Source organism: Salvelinus namaycush, chromosome 41 (assembly GCF_016432855.1).
Source record: "Salvelinus namaycush isolate Seneca chromosome 41, SaNama_1.0, whole genome shotgun sequence".
Lineage (NCBI taxonomy): Eukaryota > Metazoa > Chordata > Actinopteri > Salmoniformes > Salmonidae > Salvelinus > Salvelinus namaycush.
Genome location: NC_052347.1, coordinates 177943 through 205124, shown reverse-complemented (window position 1 = coordinate 205124; position 27182 = coordinate 177943). Strand labels below are relative to the sequence as shown.

Sequence of the window (27182 nt, the reverse complement as noted above, 5' to 3'; positions counted from 1 at the left end):
AAAGTATTATTTAAGGTAGTAAAGTCCAGAAAATTCAGCCCACCATAATCATAAGTGTTGATTACAACAGTTATCCAAATGTAATGGGTACAGTTTCTCCACAGAAAGTTGAAAAGCATCTGGTCCATCTCCTTGCTTATTTTACCATCAAGATATAAAGATAGAGCGCCAAATTTTAGCCTAGAGATACCTTCAGCCTTGGTTATTAGGACTCTTCCTTTAAAAGATAAGTCCCTCTGTAGCCATTGATTTAGCTTCTTCTGTTTTTTTAACAAGAGGGTTAAAATGTATTAAGCCTCTAGACTTCTGATCCTTAGTAATGGTTATGCCTGAATATGTACAGCTGAAGTCGGAAGTTTACATACACTTAGGTTGGAGTCATTAAAACTCATTTTTCAACCACTCCACAGATTTCTTGTTAACAAACTATAGTTTTGGCAAGTCGGTTAGGACATCTACTTTGTGCATGACAAGTAATTTTTCCAACAATTGTTTACAGACAGATTATTTCACTTATAATTCATTGTATCACAATTCCAGTGGGTCAGAAGTTTACATACACTAAGTTGACTGTGCCTTTAAACAGTTTGGAAAATTCCATAAAATTATGTAATGGCTTTAGAAGCTTCTGATAGGCTAATTGACATCATTTGAGTCAATTGGAGGTGTACCTGTGGATGTATTTCAAGGCCTACCTTCAAACTCAGTGCCTCTTTCCTTGACATCATGGGAAAATCAAAAGAAACCAGCCAAGACCTCAGAAAAATAATTGTAGACCTCCACAAGTCTGGTTCATCCTTGGGAGCAATTTCCAAACGCCTGAAGGTACCACGTTCATCTGTACAAACAATAGTACGCAAGTATAAACAAACACCATGGGACCGCTCAGTAAGGAGACGCGTTCTGTCTCCTAGAAATGAACGTACTTTGGTGCGAAAAGGGCAAATCAATCCCAGAACAACAGCAAAGGACCTTATGAAGATGCTGGAGGAAACGGGTACAAAAGTATCTATATCCACAGTAAAACGAGTCCTATATCCACATAACCTGAAAGGCCGCTCAGCAAGGAAGAAGCCACTGCTCCAAAACCGCCATAAAAAAGCTAGACTACGGTTTGCAACTGCACATGGGGACAAAGATCGTACTTTTTGGTGAAATGTCCTCTGGTCTGATGAAACAGAAATAGAACTGTTTGGCCATAATGACAATCATTATGTTTGGAGGAAAAATGGTGAGGCTTGCAAGCCGAAGAACACCATCCCAACCGTGAAGAACAGGGAACAGGCAGCATCATGTGGGGGTGCTTTGCTGCAGGAGGGACTGGTGCACTTCACAAAATAGATGGCATCATGAGGGAGGACAATTATGTGGATATATTGAAGCAACATCTCAAGACATCAGTCAGGAAGTTAATGCTTGGTCACAAATGGGTCTTCCAAATGGACAATGACCCCAAGCATTCTTCCAAAGTTGTGGCAAAATGGCTTAAGGACAGCAAAGTCAAGGTATTGGATTGGCCATCACAAAGCCCTGACCTCAATCCTATAGAACATTTGTGGGCAGAACTGAAAAAGCATGTGCGAGCAAGGAGGCCTACAAACCTGACTCCATTACACCAGCTCTGTCAGGAGGAATGGGCCAAAATTCACCCAACTTATTGTGGGAAGCTTGTGGAAGGCTACCCGAAATGTTTGACCCAAGTTAAACAATTTAAAGGCAACGCTAACAAATACTAATTGAGTGCATTCTTCTGACCCACTGGGAATGTGATGAAAGGAATAAAAGCTGAAATAAATCACTCTACTATTATTCTGACATTCTTAAAATAAGGTGGTGATCCTACCTGACCAAAGACAGGGCATTTTTACTAGGATTAAATGTCAGGAATTGTGAAAAACTGAGTTTAAATGTATTTGGCTAAGGTGTATGTAAACTTCGACTTCATATGCATATCGAAGGAGTGCCTTTGATTTGTTGGCCTACACGTGCGGTTCGGCATGACACAACCGTTAGACCCGATTACGTGTTTCTGAGCTTGCTAGCCAACTACGCCATGACATCGCCTACAAGCGTGGTAGGTGATTTCTATTGGGGAACCAGTTTCTTCATTCTAAACCATCTTCGTTGTAACTTCATGCATTCTGGGTTCTAACTCCTAAACTTGGGATAGGGTTAATTATCAGGCATCCTATTGAAATATTGAGTGCTTAGGTTTAGAGGGTCTACACCAGAAGTTAATGGTTATCTGTAGCAGGAAGGTGGGTGCAATTAAGCTTGGAATGTGCTGAGTGCAGGGAAAACGATCACGTGGCAGCATTGATAAGGGGAGAGAGCCATGGATTGGGGATGAAGGGGGTCGAGGTGAGGTCATGTTAAGGGAAAAGGAACCGTTTATTGCCCGTATCACTTAGTTTCTTACCTATCAATAAAGATGCAATGTTTAGCGAGAAGGAGGAGACTCCACCGAAAAGTGGGGTACATACACCACCACTATTGTAACCATGTCTGTCGATTCAGCTGTTCGTTCCTTTGGGAAGAATAAACTTGGTTTAAGCTTTCCTAGTGTCCGTCAGGTTCTAATTATCAGAGTAAGAACTTAAACTGATTGTGAGTGTTGTTTCGTATACAGCTCCTCCCATTGGTGCTACCCAGCCCAGTAGAGCGCGTGGGAAGTCTGGAGGATGTCACAGATTCTAATCAACATCGCTCCAACAGTGGACAGCAAAGACATCACAGAGCTCTTCCTAGTGCTGCCAACGAACCCAGTGGAGCCATCGCCACCCAGCTACGTCGCTCCAGTGGTGGCGGAGCCGCCCACGGCACCAGTAGGGGTGGCGGAGCCGCCCACGGCACCAGTAAGGGTGGCGGAGCCGCCCACGGCACCAGTAGGGGTGGCGGAGCCGCCCACGGCACCAGTAAGGGTGGCGGAGCCGCCCACAGCACCAGTGGTGCCTGTTGCGCTAGCACTGCCATGGTCCTACTTTAACTGCAATCAAAGGATTTTTCACATTGGAAAAAATAAACAAAACAGATTAAAACACACTCTTCCACCGACACCAGTGATGACCAACCTCCAGTGTAGCCCGAGTTCTCCACTGGTCGCCTCCACTCCCGTTAAGGTTGAACCAGTGATGATCAAACTTCAGTGTCGCCTCGATGCTCCATTGGTTCCTCCAGTGATGAATGATATGGAGGCACAGCTCCTCCCAGTGGCGCCATCCCCCACAGTTTATGGCAGAGCTGCCCATCACTCCAAGGGTGGCTCGCCTGAGCCCTCCACATTGATGCGCTAGTGATGACCAACCGCCAGTGTAGCCTGGGTACTCCACTTGTCCCTCCAGTGATCAATGATATGAAGGAGATCCAGCTCCAAGCAGTGAAGCCTTCCACCCTTTATGAAGGGGAGAAGTCTGGAGTCACCCATCACATCTGTGGCCATGAATCATAAGGTAATATGATATAGATACGGTACCAGTCAAGGCACATCTCAACATCAACTGTTCAGAGGAGACTGCGTGAATTTTATTTTACCTTTAACTAGGCAATTCAGTTAATAACAAATTCTTATTTTCAATGACGGCCTAGGAACATTGGGTTAACTGCGTTGTTTAGGGGCAGAACATATTTTTACCTTGTCAGCTCGGGGATTCAATCTTGCAACATTTCATGTTACTAGTCCAACGCTCTAACCACTAGGCTACCTGCCATCAATCAGACCTTCATAGGGAAATTGCTGCAAAGAACCCATTACTAAAGGACACCAATAAGAAGAAGAGACTAGCTTGGGCCAAGAAACACGAGCAATGGACATTAGACCGGTGGAAATCTGTCCTTCAGTCTGATGAGTCCAAATTTGAGATTTTTGGTTCCAACCGCTGTGTCTGAGACGCAGCGTAGGTGAACGGATGATCTCCGCTTGTCTGGTTCCCACCGTGAGGCAAATACAAATAACGCAAAAAAAACACAATTGCACAATTGGTTATGAGACTAAAGCGGCAGCCATTCTCTCCGGCGCCATTCTTTATCCTCACAGCATGATGCTACCATCATGCTTCACTGTAGGGTGGAAGGTTTCCTCCAGACGTGACGCTTGGCATTCATGCCAAAGAGTTCAGTCCTGGTTTCATCAGACCAGATAATATTTTCTTATGGTCAGAGTCTTTATGTGCGTTTTGGCAAACTCCAAGCGGGCTGTCAAAAGCCTTTTACTTAAGAGTGGCTTCCGTCTGGCCACTTTACCATAAAGGCCTGATTGATGGAGTGCTGCAGAGATGGTTGTCCTTCTGGAAGGTTCTCCCAACTCCACAGAGGAACTCTGGAGCTCTGTCAGAGTGACCAAGGCCCTTTCCGCCCAATTACTCTAGGAAGATTCTTGGTGGTTCCAAACCTCTTCCTTTTAAAAATGGAGTCAACGGTGTTCTTGGGGACCTTAAAACAATTGTGCAGCATTGAATACGCTTCCCCAGATCTGTGCCTTGACACAATCCTGTCTCCTTCGACCTCATGGCTTGGATTTTGCTCGGACATGCACTCTCAGCTGTTGGATCTTATATAGACAGGTACAGTGGGGCAAAAAATTATTTAGTCAGCCACCAATTGTGCAAGTTCTACCACTTAAAAAGATGAGAGAGGCCTGTAATTTTCATCATAGGTACACTTCAACTATGACAGACAAAATTAGAAAAAAACCTCCCAGAAAATCACATTGTAGGATTTTTAATGAATTTATTTGCAAATTATGGTGGAAAATAAGTATTTGGTCAATAACAAAAGTTTATCTCAATACTTTGTTATATACCCTTTGTTGGCAATGACAGAGGTCAAACGTTTTCTGTAAGTCTTCACAAGGTTTTCACACACTGTTGCTGGTATTTTGGCCCATTCCTCCATGCAGATCTCCTCTAGAGCAGTGATGTTTTGGGGCTGTTGCTGGGCAACACGGACTTTCAACTCCCTCCAAAGATTTTCTATGTGGTTGAGATCTGGAGACTGGCTAGGCCACTCCAGGACCTTGAAATGCTTCTTACGAAGCCACTCCTTCGTTGCCCGGGCGGTGTGTTTGGAATCATTGTCATGCTGAAAGACCCAGCCACGTTTCATCTTCAATGCCCTTGCTGATGGAAGGAGGTTTTTACTCAAAATCTCACAATACATGGCCCCATTCATTCTTTCCTTTACACGGATCATTCGTCCTGGTCTCTTTGCAGAAAAACAGCCCCAAAGCATGATGTTTCCACCCCCATGCTTCACAGTAGGTATGGTGTTCTTTGGATGCAACTCAGCATTCTTTGTCCTCCAAACACGAGTTGAGTTTTTACCAAAAAGTTCTATTTTGGTTTCATCTGACCATATGACATTCTCCCAATCTTCTTCTGGATCATCCAAATGCTCTCTAGCAAACTTCAGACGGGCCTGGACATGTACTGGCTTAAGCAGGGGGACACGTCTGGCACTGCAGGATTTGAGTCCCTGGCGGCGTAGTGTGTTACTGATGGTAGGCTTTGTTACTTTGGTCCCAGCTCTCTGCAGGTCATTCACTAGACCCCCCTGTGTGGTTCTGGGATTTTTGCTCACCGTTCTTGTGATCATTTTGACCCCACGGGGTGAGATCTTCCCCCAGATCGAGGGAGATTATCAGTGGTCTTGTATGTCTTCCATTTCCTAATAATTGCTCCCACAGTTGATTTCTTCAAACCAAGCTGCTTACCTATTGCAGATTCAGTCTTCCCAGCCTGGTGCAGGTCTACAATTTTGTTTCTGGTGTCCTTTGACAGCTCTTTGGTCTTGGCCATAGTGGAGTTTGGAGTGTGACTGTTTGAGGTTGTGGACAGGTGTCTTTTATACTGATAACAAGTTCAAACAGGTGCCATTAATACAGGTAACGAGTGGAGGACAGAGGAGCCTCTTAAAGAATAAGTTACAGGTCTGTGAGAGCCAGCAATCTTGCTTGTTTGTAGGTGACCAAATACTTATTTTCCACCATAATTTGCAAATAAATTCATTAAAAATCCTACAATGTGATTTTCTGGAATTTTTTTTCTGAATTTGTCTGTCATAGTTGAAGTGTACCTATGATGAAAATTACAGGCCTCTCTCATCTTTTTAAGTGGGAGAACTTTCACAATTGGTGGCTGACAATACTTTTTTGCCCCACTATGTGCCTTTCCAAATCATGTCCAATCAATTGAATTTACCACAGGTGGACGCCGATCAAGTTGTAAAAACATCAAGGATCATCAATGGAAACAAGATCCACCTGAGCTCAATTTCAAGTCTCATAGCAAAGGGTCTGAATACTTACGTAAATAAGTTATTTCTGCTTTTAATAACCTGTTTAATAAGCCATTTTGAGGTATTGTGTAGATTGATGAGGAAAATGTTTTATTTAATACATTTTAGAATGAGGCTGTAACTTAACAAAATGTGCATAGAGTTAAGGGGTCTGAGTACTTTCTGAATGCATAAAAAAATTATTCACACCCTTGACTTTTTCCACATTTTGTTACTGAATTTAAAATTGATTAAATTGAGATTATGTGTCACTGGCCTACACACAATACCCCATAATGTCAAAGTGGAATTATGTTTTTAGAAATGTACACAAATTAAAAACGAAAAGCTGAAATATCTCTAGTCAATAAGTATTCAACCACTTTCTGATAGTAAGCCTAAATAAGTTCAGGACTAAAATTTTGCTTAACCAGTCACATAAGTTGCATGGACTCACTGTGTGCAAGTGTTTTACATTATTTTTTTAATGACTAGCTCATCTCTGTACACCTGACATACAATTATCATCATTGAATTTGAAACCGATTCAACCACAAAGACCAGGGAGGTTTTCCAAAGCCTCGCAAAGAAGGCCACCTATTGGTAGATGGTGAAAAAAAAGCAGACATTGAATATCCCTTTGAGCATGGTGAAGTTATTACACTTCAGACGGGTATCACTACAAAGATACAGCCATCTTTTCTAACTCAGTTGCCGAAGAAGGAAACCACTCAGAAATTTCACCAATGAGGCCAATGGTGACTTTAATGGCTGTGATAGAAAACTGAGAATGGATCAACATTGTAGTTACTCCACAATACTAACCTAAATGACAGGGTGAAAAGGAGGAAGCCTGTACAGAATAAAAATATTCCAAAACATGTATCCTGTTTGCAACAAGGCACTGAAGTAAAATACAGCAAAAAATATGTCAAAGCATAAAAAATGTTGTCCTGGTATTTATACTTTCTGAAGGCACTGTACATGCTACAAATGGGAAGCTTCACTATTCCTCCAATCTCTATCCCTCAAAAGTTAGTATCCCTAAGACAGCATGGGCTAGTTTTACAGATAGATTGCACCAGTCCTGTACTACATTGTACTCTAGTCCATAAATAGTCCATTCCCAACATCACAGACCCAAATGTAGGACTTCACTAAGGAAACCAGTCCAGAGCCCTTGTTACCATAATCCAATGTAATGAAAAAAAGACCAACATTTTGTTTATTTTTTATTTTCTATAAAAGAGATGAGTTTACTCCATGATCATAACAGATTTAATCATTGACCGACAGACCACTCACATACCAAACAATAAATCAAGGAAAATGTTACACAAACCCCCCCCAAAAAACAAAAGACCAAAAATGTAACACAAAATAAAATACCTGAATAAAGCAAACTCTCTGCTGAGCACATTCTGAAGAATCCATATCTATGGCACATAACTTCCATCAGTTACCATGGGGATAAAATTAAGGAATTAATAAAAGGCTTGAAGGAATGAAAAAGTATGACTTTTTTTTCAAAAGTATGACTTTTTCATAACTTGTCTAACAAAACAAAATTATATATAGGCTATTCATATATGGTGGAATTCATCAAAATGATGACTGACTTTAGCCAAGAAACTCGTTCTCTTGTAGCATTTTGTATATTAATCTTCATCCCCGTTTAAAACGCTTTTCTACAATGGGACACGTGTCCCTGCGCCACATACTAAAATCATACATACACAATCATCCACACAAACATTCTGACACACAAATGTTAAAGTGGCGCGGCACAGAGACATGTCTACTTAAAACTGTACTGATTGAAAATTAGAAAGTAGTTGAGTGAAGTGTACACTCATACCACAGAAGACCAGCTAAAACTAGATTTAAACCTGAATATCGTTAAATGGGTAAAATATAAAATGCTGACTTTTCCTTTGACTTTTTACACAAGCTTATCCTAAAACTCCCTCCCTCCCCATCAAATATTACACCTCCCCTTCCGTATCCACCCCAAGTGTAATACATGCCAACTAGAATCATAGAACAATACAGGCACTGGAGAATTACACCATAAGAGAAAGCTCAGAGGACCGGGTCAGAGGTCAACTTGTCGTGACCCTCGACAGAATGTGACGCCAACAGAATTAGAACTCACATGTATCCACTAGAATCGAACATGAAAAAATATAGAAATCAGAGCTGTTTTTGTAGGGTTTTCTATAACATATTTTTTGTCAAATTTTATATGCAATTTCCTTATTTCTCAATTTTGTACAGCTAAAAGTTTCCCTATTAATTGTAGTCATAATATTAACAGCAAGACTCATGCACAGACTAGCCAGGAGGTGGAGCTCTTTTTTAGTCTCTGCATTAGTAAAGTCTGGAGGGTGTATGTACATCCCAAATGGCACCCTATTTCCTATATAGTACACTACAGTACCCCATGTGCCCTGGTCAAAAGTAATGCTGCATCCTGGAACTAAATCAATAAGAAGTGTCTCATCTGTTCTTATAAAAGCCCAATAAAGTTGCTGTTGTCCCCAAATGACAAAGTAGAGTTTCGGGCTCACTACCAGATTAGAACCCTTTGGATATGTTCTAATAACCATACCAGCACACCACTTATATTGCATGTCCAATACATTGCTGTTTTTTTTTTTTTTTTTAAGTAGTATGCTAGTGTGGATAAAGTAACATTTTCATTTTAACTATGCAAATTCCAGGACAAAATACGAGCAAGGAATAGGGAGGAATCAACACAGTTCATAAATCAAACAGTTCAGTAATAGTTATTGGATTCTCTGGTTCAATAGTTTGTGAATCAGCTACAAAGAGGAAAATGCCATTAATTAATGACTACTTTCCTAGCTGTCTCTAAGCGCAATAATACACAATAAGGTGTTACAGTGATGGTGAACTCCGAGTCAAACCAACCAAGACATAGCTCTAGAAACAGCTGGACTCTGACTTCATCCCAAATGGGAGCCTATTCTCTTTTTAGTGCACTACTAAACTAGTGCACTATGTAGGGAATCGGGTGCCATTTGGGACTGAGCCTCTGCCTCTAGTACTGATCAGAATGTTTTGCTCCAGCTTCAGATGAGGAAGAAAACATGAAATATGACAACTTCAAATGGTTCTTTAATTAATTAACACTTGTTGGAATAATGCATATATTAGGTTTTATCCTCTTTAAAAAACTACCTAAATGCTTTGTTTAAAGAGGGGTGAAGAGGACAAGGGGGAAAAATCTATTTATATATTAAAAAAAAAAATAAAAAATTATATGAACAACGAAGCATTTAAAAAAAAAAAGGAGAAGTGGGGGGAGTTCAGCATTAAAAAGGTAATGGTTGTTTGGCATAGACGGTGGGGGAAGTGTGTTGGGGAGGGAGAGGTAAAAATAAAAAATATATAAAAAAAACAAATAAACAGTAATCATAGAATAAGAAAATACCTCTTTACAGTAGATCCTACATAATGAAAAAAGAGATCTGCTTTCTCCCTCCCGCTGCCGGCGGACTGTCCCATACTTTGTTGTTACTGATTTGTTCGTATGCCCAGGCAAGGGAGAGATAGGCCTATGTACTGTCTGTGTCTGTGTGGACAATGGACAGGAGTGAGGCAGAAGGCAAAGCTGTACTGTACCTCACTACTGACAAAAAAATACATGTCAGAAGTTTAATTCCCTCCCCCTCTATACACACACCTGTCCCCACCATTTCCTTTCATGTGTTCTTTCTATAACAAAACAAAAAGCAGATCACATAAAAATACTTATTCTGCCTCTCCTCTTATCAGAAAGACGTCTGTCTGGCAGTCTATATGAGCGCCTCGGTCTCGGTCTGTAAATACGCATCAGTACTTTGTTTCTCAGAGCATGTCACCGTTACTGTGTTTATCCGTTATCATCTTTAACTTCCATTTACAACATTGTTCTCCTTCGCTCTGTCCCGTGTGAAAGTATCAAACAGGTGTGACATTACATGACCACCAGGAGTCCTTTCCCTCATGTCTTGTTGCCAGGGGCAACAACAAGGGTCAAATCCCCAGAGAAACAACACCAAACATGGTTGAAAATATCCTGTTTATGTTGCTCCTTCAATGTGGCGTCTTACTTCCAAAGAGGGTGCATAGCAGAGCAGGTAACAGCCCAGTAGCATCTTGCCAGTCTGGGCCAGTCCAGCTGAAGATCACCCTCTCTGCTCTGCGGGGGGATTGTTTAATTCACGTCCTGTATCTTGGTTCATTACCCCCCCCCCCCCCCCCCACCATCTGTGATGTCATACAGAAGATTCCATTTCATAAGAAATGTTCCATTCCATATTCATTATTCCGTTGTGTTATTTGTGCAGTTTTAAGTTTCTGGGGGTTCCCTCGTCATCAGAACAAGTTCTCCTCAAAGATAGCCATCAGGTCGCTTTGGAAATTCATGTCAATGGTCGCCGCCATCTGTAGATGGGAGAGGAGATAGAGGTGTCAGAAGAGCTGAGAGATTGAACATGGAATGGAGACTGATCATAACATAAACTCTTTGACATTGCTTGTGCTTCTCCCCTCCTGTCAATTCCCAAAGAGAAAAGCATGGATATATGTAAAATATATATGTTTTACAAAATGCAATACATGAGATAGGACAAGGACATGCAATAGTCACAAAAAGAGACATGCCAACTATGAAACACTGAGGACAATACACATGACAATAACCCTACAATAACAAACAAATAACGCAATCCACCAACTATTAGTGTGGGGGTAAAAATTTGATCCAGTTACATATCGGGATTTGACGATATACCGTATCGTTTTGACAATGTCGCAATATTATTTTTGCACTAGTTATCTGCACCAGTTTTTTCTCCATCTTCTTATAAATTATGGAACCAATGTTTTCAGCACTTGTTTCCATGAATGATCAAAACTTTTTTTTTCATGGATCTCTCGTCTATCTACAGCAGATATATGGTGAGCAATATGTTTGGACCATGGAATCGCACTAATAAGTATCGTGATAACATATCGTGAGGACCCTGGCACTTCCCAGCCCTACCAACTATGTGGGAAACTAGTCTCACCGCTTCTCTCCTCCTCCTCTCCTGCTCACGGCGTCGCGCTAGCTCCCTCTGCTGGTCCTGGGCTGAGGGCTGGGGCGGTGTGGGGGCCTGTGGGGGCTGGGGGAGGGCAGCGGGCTGGGCCTGGGGGGCTGGTGCCTGGGGTTGCTGCTGGGGTTGGGGGGCCTGGATGTGTTGCTGCTGCTCCAGACGTCTGCTTCGAGGCTCCTCATGAACCCTCCTCGACTGCTGCTGAGGCTCCACGATATCCGCATCATCCCTGTCACGACCACTGAGAGAGAGAAAGGAGTGAGTTTCCCCAAAGGCTTTGTAGCAAACGTTCTCTTGACGACCAAGACTTATTCATAGAACAGCAAAGTGCTTCAATTTGACATTTTGTTCATTCATAGAGAAAAAAGCAACGAGTTTCGCAAAGTTTGGTAGCTAACATGGTATGTTCTTTCTGTCGACAATCCCAGACCCGCAAGACTCATAGAACAGCAAAGTGAAACTTCATTTGACAAATTTGGTTCGCTCACACACACACAGAAAATGTATTGTCAAACATCAATGTTGAAATGCACAGAGAAAAATTGAATGCAGGGTTGAAAAACTTCGGAGTTTTTGAAGACAACCCAACTGTAATCCTCACCGTAGTTTCTCCTGCTCCCGGCGCAGTTTGTCCCTCTCAGCCTGCTCTGCCTGGGCCTTAAGAGCCTTTTCTCTCTCCTCTTTCTCCCGGGCGGCCCGGCGGAACTGCTCGAAGCTGTCGCTAGACGACTTCACTGCAGACAAGGGCGCTGATGTGGGCTTCTGGGCCAGGCTGGCCCACGAACCCATGTTCTTCAGTTTCACATCCTGACCGATGGATAGATGGAAAGATAGACAGAGAGTGAGACAGACACAGATAGACAGATGAGCGCGAGGGAGGGGATTGAGGAAGAGCAGATACGTTAGTATTTGATCATGACTGAACAAGGGGTCAACTCATCACAGTCACTCATGGCAATAGTTTGGCTATGACGGTATTCTCATTATAAGAGATAATATACAGAGTATACCAAACATTAGGAACAGCTTGATACACACGGGAAACTGTTGTGCGTGAAAAACCCAGCAGCAGTGTAGTTCTTGACAAAAAACGGTGCGCCTGGCACCTACTACCATACTCTGTTCAGAGGCACTTAAATATTTTGTCTTGCCCATTCACCCTCTAAATGGCACACCTACACAATCCAGGCCTCAATTGTCTCAAGGCTTAAAAATCCTTCTTCAACCTGTTTCCTCCCCTTCATCTACACGGATTGAAGTGGACTCCTTTCTCTCTCACTTTAACAAGTGAGACCAATATCAGAGCTTTCACCTGGATTCACCTGATCAGTCTCTCGTGGAAAGAGCTTCATGTTTTGTATACTCTGTGTATTACATTTAAGTCATTTAGCAGACACTCTTACCATGAGCGACTTACATGAGCAATTAGGGTTAAGTACCTTGCTCAAGGGCACGACGGCAGATTTTTCACCTAGTCAGCTCTGGGAATCGAACCAGTGACCTTTCGGATACTGGCCCAACGCTCTTAACGGCTAGGCTACCTGCCGCCCCATATGTTTATAATAAGGTGTATGTGTGTATGGCAACGTGCTGCTTGGTCTTCCACCCACCTGTACCTTTTTGGGCGCGACGGGCGTTTTGGGCTCCTGTTTGAACTTGTCCTTGTCTGGCAGGGAGGAGGAGGAAGGAGCGCTGGGCTCTGAGGAACGGATGACCGGCCGAGAGCTGTCCATCGACTTTACATCTGATGCACATAAACACATACAAGGAATACAGAACATGGTCAAAAAGAAAGACATATGCACTCATTTGCTGTGCACCACACACAACCACGTTTATTCTTACAGAACGTGTGTTTCTCTGCAGATGAGCACTACCCCAATATTGTTCTTCTATACACAATACACCCCCCATATAAAAACATACACACTAGGGCTGGGCAATATGGCCAAGGTATTTGACACTATTTTATGTTTTTGAATCATAAAAGTTCTACATTTGCTTTATGAGTAGTGCATGACCCTAGGGTGGCAACACATATATTCTAAGTGTTTTTCTCTATTCTGATTGTTTAATACTGTTTAAATCAAACTTTTCTTTGCGTGCATTTCCTGCTCTCATTTGAGATAATTTCCACACTGCCACATAGGGCTGCACGATATGGGCAATACATCTAGGCCTTGTTTTTAACCAAATGTTAACTTGCGATTTAGATCAAAACACTTTGAACTGTTGTAATCATGGAAATATAATGATTATTATAATTCTATAGTTTGAATATAATAGTAGGCACTTTGAATACAGTGTTTGACATGATAACGAATGAAACTGCCAAGGAGTTATTTGTGACAGAGTAGAAACCAAAGTGTTGGTCAGTGTTTTCCAGGGGACTCTATAATCTTTGGCTACATTAAACGTTTGCTATTACTTAATGTTGCTAACCATTTCATGCACTGAAATCAGGTTGTATTAGTTAGCTATATTTGTTCTGACGCAGTACATTTATTAGCTAGCCAGCTGACTAGCGATGAGCATTAGCGGCTAACAATTCATTTTAGCCACAACTTGCGAAGAAAAGACAAACTAGCTGTTTGCAGACAGTTAGAGAAACTAACAGTGTAATTACAGAACCTTCGTGGATTTATATTAATAAGCAAAGTGGAAAGGAGCTTTGTTGTATCTGCTGCATTGCCTATGCAGTCTCGTGGTCGAAGCATTAACTTCTTACGGCTGAGATCCCGTTAACTTCTCTAGGATAGGGTGCAGCATTTTCACGTTTGGATGAAAAGCGTGCCCAGATTAACAACAAGTTTATCTTAAAAATGGTGTGAAATACTTGTATATGTTTGAGGAATTTTAATTCCGAGATTTCTGTTGCTTGAATTTGGCACCCTGCACTTTCACTGGCTGTTGTCAAATCGATCCCGTTAACCTCTCTGGGATATGTGGGACGGTAGCGTCCCACCTGGCCAACATCCAGTGAAAATGCAGAGCACCAAATTCAAATAAATTACTATAAAAATTTAACTTTCATAATCACACATACAATATACCAAATTAAAGCTACACTTGTTGTGAATCCAGCCAACGTGTCAGATTTAAAAAATGCTTTACGGCGAAAGCAAACAATGCTATTATCTGAGGATAGCACCCCATCTAACAATCACAGACCATCATATTTCAACCCTCCCTGGCGCGACACAAAACGCAGAAATAAAGATATAATTCATGCCTTACCTTTGACGAGCTTCATCTGTTGGCACTCCAATATGTCCCATAAACATCACAAATGGTCCTTTTGTTCGATTAATTCCGTCGATATATTTCCAAAATGTCCATTTATTTGGCGCTTTTGATCCAGAAAAACACCGGTTCCAACTTGCACAACGTGACTACAAAATATCTCAAAAGTTACCTGTAAGCTTTGTCCAAACATTTCAAACTACTTTTGTAATACAACTTTTGGTATTTTTTAACGTAAATAATAGATAAAATTGAAGACGGGATGATCTGTGTTCAATACCGGAGGAAAACAATGTGTAGCATGCTTTCTGGTCACGCGCCTCTAACAAACAGTACACTTCACTGGAGCCTCATTCTGAACATGGCTACTTCTTCATTTCTCAAAGGAAAAACCTCAACCAATTTCTAAAGACTGTTGACATCCAGTGGAAGCGATAGGAACTGCAGGAAGGTCCCTTAGAAATCTGGATTACCAATGAAATCCCATTGAAAAGAGTGACCTAAAAAAAAAAATCTGAATGGTTTGTCCTCTGGGTTCTGTTATAGTCAGACATGATTCAAACAGTTTCAGAAACTTCAGAGTGTTTTCTATCCAAATCTACTAATAATATGCATATCTTAGCTTCTGGGCCTGAGTAGCAGGCAGTTTACTCTGGGCACCTTATTCATCCAAGCTACTCAATACTGCCCCCAGCCATAAGAAGTTAACTGCGCTACTTGATTGACAGGGGGCGAGCTTGGTGAGAGAGTGAGAGCAACGACTCAAGTAGCGGAGTGAACTATAAAAGAGGACGTTACACACGGCGGAGTGGCGTATCACATTTAACAAACCAAACATTGAAATACCATTAAAGAAGTTAAAGTAAAAACCCAAACCGGTCAGTGCATAAATACCGGTATATAGTAAAATACAGTATAACGCCGAGCACTAACACACACACACACACACACACACACACACACACACACACACACACACACACACACACACACACACACACACACACACACACACACACACAAAGAATTGATTCCTATCCTATTTTCCCTAACCCTAAATCTAACCCTGAACCTAACCATAATACTAACCCTAAACCCCAAAATATATGTTTTCCCTTGTGTCAGCAAGGGTCCCCACAGGCGTACTCACTCTGCTGTGCGTGACCTGGTAGAGAGGGCTTGCTGTGGCAATCTGGGTGTTTGTGAGGGTCTTGTCTCATGGCTGGGCTGAAGGGCTCTCCTCCTCTCATCACTGGAGAGGGCGGAAACTTCTCTTCTTTCAAGCCTACCAGGGCCGGGGGCGCACGCTGCTCCTTCAACACACAGCACAAAGCCGGATAGGGTTAAAGGCACATTCTGGAAGATGTTCTGCTGTTCAATGGTCGTTTCTATTAATGATATTCACCCATTAAAAAACAGACTTAAGATTGTGGCTTAAATGCTTGCTGTCCCTTCAACAAGCATATAGAAATAGGTTAACGCGTACATTCCCCACACAGAGGCTCTATCGAACTTCACACAGCACAAAAAAGTCAAGACCAGGGATTCAAATAGTATTTGTAGTAATAGTATTTGTTTTCACTTAAATATGTTCAGCTTTTGATTGCGCAGGCCTGGAGCGCACTTTTTTTTAGGACTAGTCTATTAACTCCATTGTGCCAGGCAAGCTCCAACAATCCAGCGAAGCTACAGTATTTGAGAGAAAACAAATATTATTTGAATGCACGTTTTCTAAACAGATCCAGATGCAGACTGACAGAAATAGAAACCGACACACACACAATACTCACTTTCTTGGGCTGCAGGTTGTGTGGCGGAGACTGGTGCGTTATGGGGGGATACTGGGGGAGGTGGGGGGAATGCATCATGATGGGGGAGGGGTTCTCCCTTAGGTGCCCTGTAGGCAGAACAGAAAGGGAATGATTAGAAACACCATTTAGTCTGATTCAAATCCTACAGCAGTGTCCTAACATACCGAAACACACAACGTTCTAAATTGTCTCTTTTGCAGTCACGCTGTATAGATTGCTATTTTATAATAATGTAGTTCCTGAGACACTACACACTTCCAGGTTTGGTGAGATCTGAGGTCTTCTAATAAATTGATCAATCAACCAATTTAATCACTCAATCAACACTTGAGTCTCACCGCTGTTGTATGAATCAGCCTTGATCTGTCGAGGGGAGAGGTGTTGCTGGATGATGTGCTGTGCTTTGGCGGAGGACTGCATGGACCCCTTGTGTTGCCCTGCAGCGGCATGCCTGTCTGACTGACCCGTCTGCTGCGCCACCGGCCCCTGGGAGGGGTAACCCATCTGTGCATGCTGCTGCAGGTGGCGGGCCACCTGGTGTGGGGGTAGGATCTGCTGGGGCTGGCGCGAGGGGGGTGTGGGTTTGGACTGGGGCTGGGGAAGCTGGACTGAAAGCTGGGGTGGCTGAAGAGAGGGTTGGGATGGCTGGACCTAGGATAGGAGGATAGTATCAATTTAATGTCCCAGAGGGCAAATTTTACTAAGACACACAGTGACTCTGTATAAGAAATAAACAATGTACATTACACACTCAACGTACACAATCCAAATATTATAAAAGCATTATGTAGACCCAAAGAAGAATAGCTCCAAAAGATCCAAATAAACCAGGGCTGACCCCATTTAGTCAGGCTGTTGGTTGCAAGATTTTTTTTGTCTAACAGTTTATTTTCAAAGTGCACAAGACACCTGTCTGATTTGCGCCCGTCTCGGTGGACTAATCCATTGCGGCAACCACGGGGATGGCACAGTCCATCACTAAGTTATATGTATATGGTTTAAATATGTAAAAAATCTAAATCTAATATTATTTTATATGAATAATTTTATAAGAAGCTCTCTCGTGTGTTGGATATGGTCGCTGTCCGCGGTTTTTGAAATAATCTTCAGTGCACCGTAGAATTGCCGCCTTTCCTTATGTTGCCATGTACATGATGGAAAAATGAATCAGCATATTGGGATTGAGAACAATGCAGCAAAGGCAGCAGCAGAATAGATGAGGAAACAGCCCTGGCCTTAAGCCCTAGTTTTTTCCCGGGGGGGGGGGGGGGGGGTGGCTCGGTTGGTTGAGGGGCAGCTCTTGGATGGTTGGTGGCCTGGAGGTTGGGGTCTTGGGCCAGTGGGTCGCTGGTTCGGGTCCGCGTTTTAACTTGGTGGGAGATCTGTTGACGTGCCCTTGGGCGGGGTGCTTGACCCCTCCTGTGGGTCGCTCTGGACGGGAGATGGTTAGATGACTGAAGGTCATGTAAATGTTGACTGCAGGCAGAATGTATTTAAAAAATATATATTTTTAAACAATTCCAGACAGAATAACCTACTGTTTTTTGACGAACTCCACGGTCCTCTGATAATACTAGTCCCGTGCGAATCGACATCCCTGTGTTTTGAGAAAAATGTCTGTTTGACAGGTGTTGCTCACGGATTGAGGAAGAAAACAACTGATTCGATCAATTGAACGAAGTGCTGCGCATAGCCTATATACGAAGGGCCTAAATGTATCAACTTTTACAGTGAATGCTTTTGTTCATATGTTTTGTAGGAATGGATTGAATATTGCCAAATGCATCAGTAAAAAATTATTTGCCTATTTAATGTAACCCTTTCCGTTAATAGATTGCAAAGCAGCATACAACTGACCTAAACCTTTGGAAATGATAAGTTCACTTTTGCACCCAAGTGCACTGTTTAGCTCACATCTGAAGGCTGGGGGGCATTTAGGACATCTACTGCGTATTGCGAAAATATCCAAATGATTATGATCACACTTCCTAAATTGAAATATGACGACGACACTATACCAAAGATGGTTTGGAACCAAGTTCGAGTTATCAGTGTAGCCCTGTTATCGCCTTCGTGCCTAAAAAAAACAACCTTGAAGCTTCAGTTATAACTGTCAATCTATAAAAAGTTTAAAAATATATATATTACAGGGCAGTTCGGAAAAAGTAATCCTGCCCGAATCGTCCTCTGGAATAACGGACATTCTGGAGTAATAATTACATAACCAATATCGTCTAGTAATACAAGTCCCGTGCGAATAGGGCTTAGCCTAATGTTTAAGAAAATTGAGGAGATAGCAAACAAACTTAATTAGGTCTATAAATCAATAGCCTAACTGTTAAATGTGCCTGGCTTTATAAATCATCCATATATACAATACCAGTCAAAAATTTTGACACACCTACTCATTCAAGGGTTTTTCTTTATTTTTCACTTGACATCCAAACTATGAAATAACACATATGGACTCATGTAGTAACCAGAAAAGTGTTAATCAAATCAAAATATATTTCATTTTTGAGTTTCTTCAAAGTAACCACCCTTTGACTTGATGACAACTTTGCACACTATTGGCATTCTCTCAACCAGCTTCATGAGGTAGTCACCTGGAATGCACTTCAATTAACAGGTGTGCCTTGTTTACAGTTAATTTGTGGATTTTTTTTTTTAATGTATTCTTAATGCGTTTGCACTAATCAGTTGTGCTGTGACAAGGTAGGGGTGGTATACAGAAGGTAGCCCTATTTGGTAAAAGACCAAGTCCATATTTAGGCAAGAACAGCTTACAGCAAAGAAAAACGACAGTCCATCACTACTTTAAGACATGAAGGTCAGTCAATCCGGAAAATATCAAGAACTTTCAAAGTTTCTTCAAGTGCAGTCGCAAAAACCATCAAGCGCTATGATTAAACTGACAGCCACAGGAAAGGAAGACCCAGAGTTAACTCTGCTGCAGAGGATAAGTTCATTAGAGTAACTGCACCTCAGATTGCAGCCCAAATAAATGATTCAGAGTTCAAGTAAGAGACATCTCAACATCAACTGTTCAGAGTGCGTGAATCAGGCCTTCATGGTCAAATTCCTGCAAAGAAACCACTACTAAAGGACACCAATAATGTTTCTTGAGCCAAGAAACACGAGCAATGGACATTAGACCAGTGGAAATCTGTCCTTTGGTCTGATGAGTCCAAATTTGAGATTTTTGGTTCCAACCACCATCTTTGAGAGACGCAGAGTAGGTTACCGGATGATCTCTGCATGTGTGGTTCCCACCGTGAAGCATGGAGGAGGTGTAGGGTGCTTTGCTGGTGACACCATCAGTGATTTATTTAGAATTCAAGGCACACTTAACCAGCATGGCTACCACAGCATTCTGCAGCGATATGCCATCCCATCTGGTTTGCTCTTAGTGTGACTATCATTTGTTTTTCAACGGGACAATGACCCAACACACCTCCAGGCTGTGTAAGGGCTGTTTGACCAAGAAGGAGAGTGATGGAGTGCTGCATCAGATGACCTGGCCTCCACAATCACCCAACCTCAATTGATGGTTTGAGATGAGTTTGGGATGAGTTGAACCTCAGAATGACGGAAAAGCAGCCAACAAGTGCTCAGCATATGTGGGAACTCCTTCAAGACGGTTGGAAAAGCATTCCAGGTGAAGCTGGTTGAGAGAAAAGCTGTCATCAAGGCAAAGGGTGGCTACTTTGAAGAATCTAAAATATATTTTGATTTGTTTAACACTTTTTTGGTTACTATATGATTCCATGTGTTATTTCATAGTTTTGATGTTTTAACTATTATTCTACAATGTAGAAAATAGTAAAAATAAAGAAAAACCCTTGAATGAGTAGGTGTGTCTAAACTTTTGACTGGTACTGTATCTAAATAAATAAGATAAATCTTGCTTCTGCTGAGTGTTTAATAGCCTACTGATTTCAAGAGCACCAAGCCTCATGAAATGGCAAAATGTCAGATAAAAGCCAAATCTGTGAAATTGCTTTTTTAATGTTTGCTATAATAAAGGCGTAACACTTTTCTTGAGTTAGAACAGACTGGTATTACTTATTATTTAGTGTTTACGCTGTCACAAACCGGCAGAAAAATTATATTGTAATCTAACAGCACCTGTTTGTCACGGATAATATGCACGCAGTTCTCGCTCCTATACCCTCCTTTTATTTATCTCCTTCTCCTTATTATTACAATTATTATGATCATCATTATAATAATAAGTAATGTCGTTATCCTTAGTAGGCTTTGTCGAGTAGCCTACAGGACTAAGAGCGCATCCTGTTTAGTCTTAATACGGTAAATTACTTAGGCCTATATTTTAATATATAGTCTAATGTATCAATCAATCATTTATTCGCTCATGCCATCACACAGCATACGAGACATTCATGCTTTGAAATGAAATCAAGCAGTTTTGTTTTAAAATTAAATAAAGGGAGCTTCGAATAACTAGCCTAAACAAGAAATAAACCGCAATTCACAAATACATGCAACTGTTTTTAGTCCGCTGTAATAAAGGCTTTATATATTATTCGTTAGAAGAGATTCTCTGGCACACTTATTTAGTGTTGTTTACACTGTCCCAATTGGTCAGAAAAAATTATATTGTAATCTAACAGCAGCTGTTTGGCACACAATACTCACGCAACGCTTGCTCCTATACCCTCCTTTTGTCTGGATCTCCAGTAGTTTCCACAACTAAGTCAAATGTCTTCCACACATCTGACTTCCCCTTTCCCTCCTGAGCAACCAGTAAACATTCTCCCGTTTCAAGTATATTTTTCACGTCATCCGCATCCATTTTGCTGTCGATATTACTGTGTTTATTTTATTTTAACCAATGAATTGATGTGATTATGATAGGCTATAGGTCAGGCCCTATTGGTCACATACATGCGATGCTTACATGCGTCACGTAAAGAGAGCAAGAGTTGAGGGAATAGGGAATGTTTTTCCTAAACAAATTAGGGATTTCAGTAACAGAACTTCTGTCAGAAACAAGTAAGAAACTATATGGCTGTAATGATGTTGCAGCTTCAGCACGGACAGCTCAATAAACACTTGCTGTGCTGTCTTTCGCTGCAGTAGGGAGGAGAGCGAGACAACGTGCGCCAGTCACCTATACTCATCAAACAGTGTGCATCAGACAAGCTCAGTGCGTACGTAGTTGGTTTTATTTAAACACATAGGTTGTGTTTGCCTATATATGGAAAAGTTTAAACATTTCAACAAATGGATTGGTCGAAAGAACAGGATGGGTCATTCGACCAATATTATTTTTAGTCAGGGACAGCCCTAAAATATATTACAGAATACAGACCTGTACAGACTGCAGGAGGGGAGCCTGGTTCTGTTGTTGTTGGCGAACCTGGAGAGACTGCATGATCTGCTGGGGATTGTGTGGTTGTTGGCCAGGTCTTCCCTGGCTCTGTCCCTGCTGGAGCTGTTGCAGGTAGAGATGCACCTGGCTGAGGGGTAAGGGCGGAATCACCTCCTCATCGTCCTCCAGGAGCATCTGGGGGGGCAGGGAGGACATCAGGCCCTGAGGGGTGAGGGTGGGGGGGGAAAGGGGCCGCTGCTGCAGGGACTGAGGTGGGGCGGGGTGGAGGATGTGGGGCTGGAGGTGGTGCTGGGGTGGAGGGGCTTGTGGCTGGAGCTGTTGTAGTAGTAGGGTTGGCTGGGTCGCTGGTTGCTGCTGCTGGGGGGGTTTGGGAGGTAGAGCTGCTGCCCTGTGGCTGGGTCGAGACGGCTGCTGGGGCAAGGCGTTGTGCAAAGCTACATGTGAAGAGGAGGAAGGGAAACAATGAGAAAAGGTGGTTAGGAGAGTCAGGATGGAAACATCACGATGAAAAAAGTCAAAGGACTGCCTAGTTAATCTAATCATAGGTCAACAAATTCTTAGAATAAACTTTTAGGAAGCCTTCGGATAACCCAAGACCAGCTTATTGCAGAACTGGGTTCAAATAGTGTTCTTTCGAATACTTATCTTGCATTCGATCGATCCTGCCCAGTGCACCAGATGGATGGGTTTGGCAAATTATGGACTTTTCCATTGGTCCCATTACGCCAGGCAAGCTCAAATCAACCATAGTATTAGAACAAAATACGAAAGACTATCTGACCTCAGGCAGGTCTGGCTTGAAGAGGCCGGGACTTACCTGGGTTAGGGTTGGGGTGCTGGTTGAGAAAGGGGTGCGTCTCCGGGGACACAGGCCCCACTACCGAGTGAACATTGAGGTGGGGGGGCACGGCAGGCGATGAGGAGTGGTGGTGCTGGGACAGGTGCATGAGGGGCTGCTGGCCGAAGTGGGGCAGCAAATCAAATGTGTTCTCCAGCAGCTGGGAGGACTCCAACGCCGTGACCGTTACCTAGACATTACACACACGCACGCACCATCATCATACAATGAACTTCACTGCTGCACTTTTCCAAATGCTTTTTTAGTCAGCTGTAAAGTCCCACTGTACAGTCCCCATCCCTATCCAATCGTATTGGTCGCATACACATAACTAGCAGATGTTATTGCGTGTGTAGCGAAATGCCCCACTACATGGTTTCTATATCGTCTTACTGCTGTATTTAAGTCCTGTAATAAGCTTTTATGAAAACAGACAATAAAATTCTATCATGTATTATCTTTAAAACCACATAGGAAATAATCATTCAAGCTTTGTGTTTTTATTCTGGATAATTGATCATGTATGCAATGTTAAGTATCTTAAATAAATCCTTTACTTGTGTATTTTCCTACTAGCACTGACTTTTCTGAGGGAACATGTACTTACGACTGCGATATGTGGTTATCTAAATGACCAAATTGTTAAATATGTCTCCGGCTGGAGCAGCCTACTACTTTTAGTTATCTCATAAATTCAATCAATCAATCTTACCGGGGGAGGGGCCATGTAGGTGGCGGGGGAGGGGTTATGGTGCTGTTGTTGCTTCAGGTGGATGCTGGGCTGCAGGACAGGACCCTGGGGGTGAGGGTGGCCATGGGGGTAAGGGTGGCCCTGGGGGTGAGGGTGGCCCTGGGGGAGGGGACCAGCTCCAGACATGGTATGGTGGAGATGGGGCTTCTTCCCTTCGTTGGTCCCGTGGCCTTTCTTCTGTTTCTGTTTAGGAGGGATTCCTGACAAGAGAAGGCAGAGGAGATCCTGACTACTGAATGAAGCTTTCGTCTATCAATTCTGAATACGTGATAAAAATATTTTGTTGACCACAGCCACAATGTGAGATTGTTAAATATTCAAGTATTGACCATGATATAAGCATGAGGTAAATAATATGGGGCACATGTGAAATACCTCAATGTTAAGCTTCAAACCAAAGAAGATAATAAAGGCTTAAAAACAACATTTGAGGAGTGAAATGAGAAGGGCTTGGTGCGTGTCCCTACCCTTCTCCTCATCACTGTCTGAGGAGCTGGAGTCGCTGCTGTCGGAGTCAGAGGAGGAGCTGGCCTTGATCTTGGCGGCCGTCATGGCCTCCATGGTCTTCTCTGCCACTATAGGAGAGGGCGGCACATGACTCGACATCTTCTCAAGACACACTATCTTCCACAAACATGTTTGGTCAACATAAAACTACATTGCTGAGACAAATTTAAAGGAAACCGCTTGGCAAAACGATAAAAAGTGACCTAGGAGCTAAAGGAAAGCTGTGGAAAAGTTATCTTATCAATACCTCGTTATTCATGTTTTGTAACCGTAATTTTGGGATTGATTTGAATGAATTATGCAACATCATTACATTTCAAACTATTTGTAGGGGGTCAGGGAGTTTCTGTTTGGCCACAGGGGGAGGCAAAGATACGCATGTTGAGACTCACCAGGAACCTTCTTCTTGTTCTTGCGGAGGCACGACGACACGTATCTCTCCAGCTCTCTCAGCGTGGACGGCTTGAGCGTCTCAAAGTCTATCTCGATCTCGTCGGGGTTGGAGTTCTTCAGCGAGGGCTCTCTGGACTGGATGATGTGGACCACACGACCCAGCTTGTCACCGGGCAGCTTGTTGATGTCCAGACTCAGCTGCCTCTTCTCCTCATACGACATGGGCTTACCCTTCTCCCCGGGGGCTCCGGCTGCAGCCGGGTCGTCCTCCAGGCCCTCCCCCAAGCCCGACACGGGCTGCAGAGCTGGGGGCTGCAGCACTGCCAGAGGGCCCAGGGCTGCAGAGTGGTTGTTCTTCACCGCACATCCCTCCTTCTTACTGCAAGATCAGAGCAGAATATATAAACTATCAGTACAATTTCAACTGGAAAAGAATAACCTTTGTCTCTATTCCAATGTCCATACAAGCATACTACTTAGAATGAAGTAGTGAATTCTAAATATTATGCTAGAAGATGGACATTGTAATGTAGCCACAGTAACGTAACATCTCTGTGAAATGCAGAAAGAGCAGAGGCAGAGGGAGAATACAAATCATGTTACCACACTTGCCGTGGAAATGAGACAGAAGCTTATAAATGGCTTAGAGGATTAACAACAAAACAGCTTCATGAAGTAATTTGACAAAGGCAATCAGTGCTTTGAGATCAGCAACGTTTATAATGTGCCAATACAATCCATGCGCTCAGAAAATTATGTGTCACCTTGAAAATGTCACAGGTCCTGACTTCTGTACACATTTTTTCTTTTACCTTTATTTAACTAGGCAAGTCAGTGAATAACAAATTCTTATTTTCAATGACTGCCTAGGAACAGTGGGTTAACTGCCTTGGCAGCTCGGGATTCGATCTTGCAACCTTTCGGTTACTAGTCCAACGTTCTAACCACTAGGCTACCTGCCACCCCAATGCCACACCTAAGACAGAAATTCCCATAGCTGTGTGGGAGAACCAGGCCAGTGCAGTACAGAGGGGTATACGACAAACCAGGACCACAGAGTTAGCCAGCTAACTTCAATAAGCAACCGTAAATAACTTGTGATTTTCTGTTTAATTAAAAAAGCTACATTTAAATATTTTCACCCCTGTTTTTTTTATTATCAATTTGCCCATTTCAAGCTCCTCTTAAAAAAAATAACATATCAAAATATTCAGGCAAGTTAGCTGGCTAACTCCTTGGTCCTGCTTTGTAGCATACCCCTCTTCTCAGCTTGGCTCAGTAGTGTGAAAAAGCTATTATTGTTCCTACCTGGGTTTCTTGGTCTTCTTGGGCAGGAGCTCCTTGTTGTTGTTGCTGCTGCTGTTGTTCTTGGTCTTCTTGGGGAACTGAATGGCCGGCTCCGGGATCTCCTCTACCGCTCCTTTCCTTTTGTGCTTGTCTTTCTTCTTCTCCTTCTCTTTTCTCTTTGGTTTGCTGGCCTGTGGCTGCGAGAGGGCCGCCAGCTGTTCGTGGACAGCTTTGAGCTGTAACAGACAGACAGGAAACCAACGGTCAAAAAACAATGGATAGTCATTGACTGGACGTCACCAAATATTCCAGGGGTCAGAAAAGACACAGCACACTTCATCCATCTTCAGGGATTCAATTAGATTTTAAACAACTTTATTTATCCATCAAATGTATCACAAATGGATGTTATTAGTGCCAACATAGAAAAGTCAGGAAGAAGATAGTTATGAGGGGGTTATGGTTCATTTCAATAATGTATGATTAAGATAGATGTCACCAGAGAAGCTGGAATCCCTCAATCAGGGGGAAAAAATCCAATCCTACTTGCATTCCATGTTGTTGTTTCGGTCTTTCCTCACCTGTTCCTGTAGCTCGGCCAGTCTCTGGGCTCTCTCCTCCTCCAAGTCGTTCGTGGAGGATTCCGACTCAGAAGACGAATCACTGGAGCTGTCCGAGGAGGAAGCGGAGTGTTTGACCGAGGAGGCAGGACCTAGGATGGAAGAGGCAGGGTTTAGGATGGGCGGCGGCTGGGCCTTGATGATGGGGGCGGAGGACTGGAGCATCGCAGGGGCAGGAGCCGAAGCCAACATCTCCTCGGGCTCATCTGGCATCTTGGCGAAGCGCATCTCAAACACGTCCTGTTGGAGAGAGAGAGGGAGGGAGGGAGAGGACATACAGAGTGTCAGAGTCTGGATAGAGAACAGAACTGGGTGGTGTTCAATCGGGCACACCGTAGCAAAACTAGTTGCAATGGAAAAGCAAACATCGGCGTTCTGATTTTGGAAAAGTTCAGGAACCTATGAATTTCACTCGGTTTCAAAACTTATTCTCCCTACTGAACAACCCAGATTTCAAAGACATCTGCTGCACCAGTAAAACACAGCAAATAGTTCAGCAAACAGGTACATGAAAAGGTTACAAACAGGTACATGAAAAGGCCTAAGCTCATGTGGGCATTTGTTATGAAATAGATTTTTGTGACTTACATTTATCTCGTATATACCTTAACTGTTTATCTGTCACACGTGAATGTTGCCATTTATATATTTACTATGAATCTTTATCTCAGACTTGCCACAACTTAAGTTCCTTCTGGAAAATGTAAGTAATTAAATATAATTATGAGGGTCTTATTTACCGTGTTAGAAGTGTTATTACCTGTAGTCTGCGTGCCATAGCCACCACCTCGTGGTCGGGTGGGTTGTACTTGTAGCAGTTGGAGAACATTAACCGCACGTCGGCAGCAAACTCCTGGGCGTCTCTGTACTGCCTGTTGTCCAGCTTCAACTACAAACACAGCACAACATGTCAATAAAACCACGTCACAATGTTGGAATCCTTTTAGAGGACAAGGGCATCCCTCAGAGAGCTACACTTCTTCAGTCTTTCCTTCCAACCC

The 27182-nt window shown here is 42.7% G+C and overlaps 1 protein-coding gene across 5 annotated transcripts in view; it reads right to left on the bottom strand.

Moving 5' to 3' along the window:
- Positions 1–7489: 7489 nt before the first annotated feature.
- Positions 7490–27182, bottom strand: part of LOC120034234 (bromodomain-containing protein 4-like) — a 48714-nt gene continuing 29021 nt past the window's right edge. For 3 of the 5 annotated variants that reach the window (XM_038980718.1, XM_038980714.1, XM_038980715.1), the window contains 15 exons: positions 26942–27070; positions 26143–26421; positions 25583–25797; positions 24274–24653; positions 23842–23949; positions 23336–23574; positions 22603–22813; positions 21765–22219; positions 16768–17080; positions 16409–16515; positions 15769–15931; positions 12986–13119; positions 11977–12182; positions 11349–11616; positions 7490–10722 (listed from right to left, as the gene is read on the bottom strand). In XM_038980718.1, coding sequence (XP_038836646.1) covers positions 10654–10722; positions 11349–11616; positions 11977–12182; positions 12986–13119; positions 15769–15931; positions 16409–16515; positions 16768–17080; positions 21765–22219; positions 22603–22813; positions 23336–23574; positions 23842–23949; positions 24274–24653; positions 25583–25797; positions 26143–26421; positions 26942–27070 — 3276 coding nt within the window. In that variant the 3' untranslated portion in view covers positions 7490–10653. The remainder of the gene's footprint in view (positions 10723–11348; positions 11617–11976; positions 12183–12985; positions 13120–15768; positions 15932–16408; positions 16516–16767; positions 17081–21764; positions 22220–22602; positions 22814–23335; positions 23575–23841; positions 23950–24273; positions 24654–25582; positions 25798–26142; positions 26422–26941; positions 27071–27182) is intronic. The other 2 variants (XM_038980716.1, XM_038980717.1) reach the window with 2 other exon arrangements.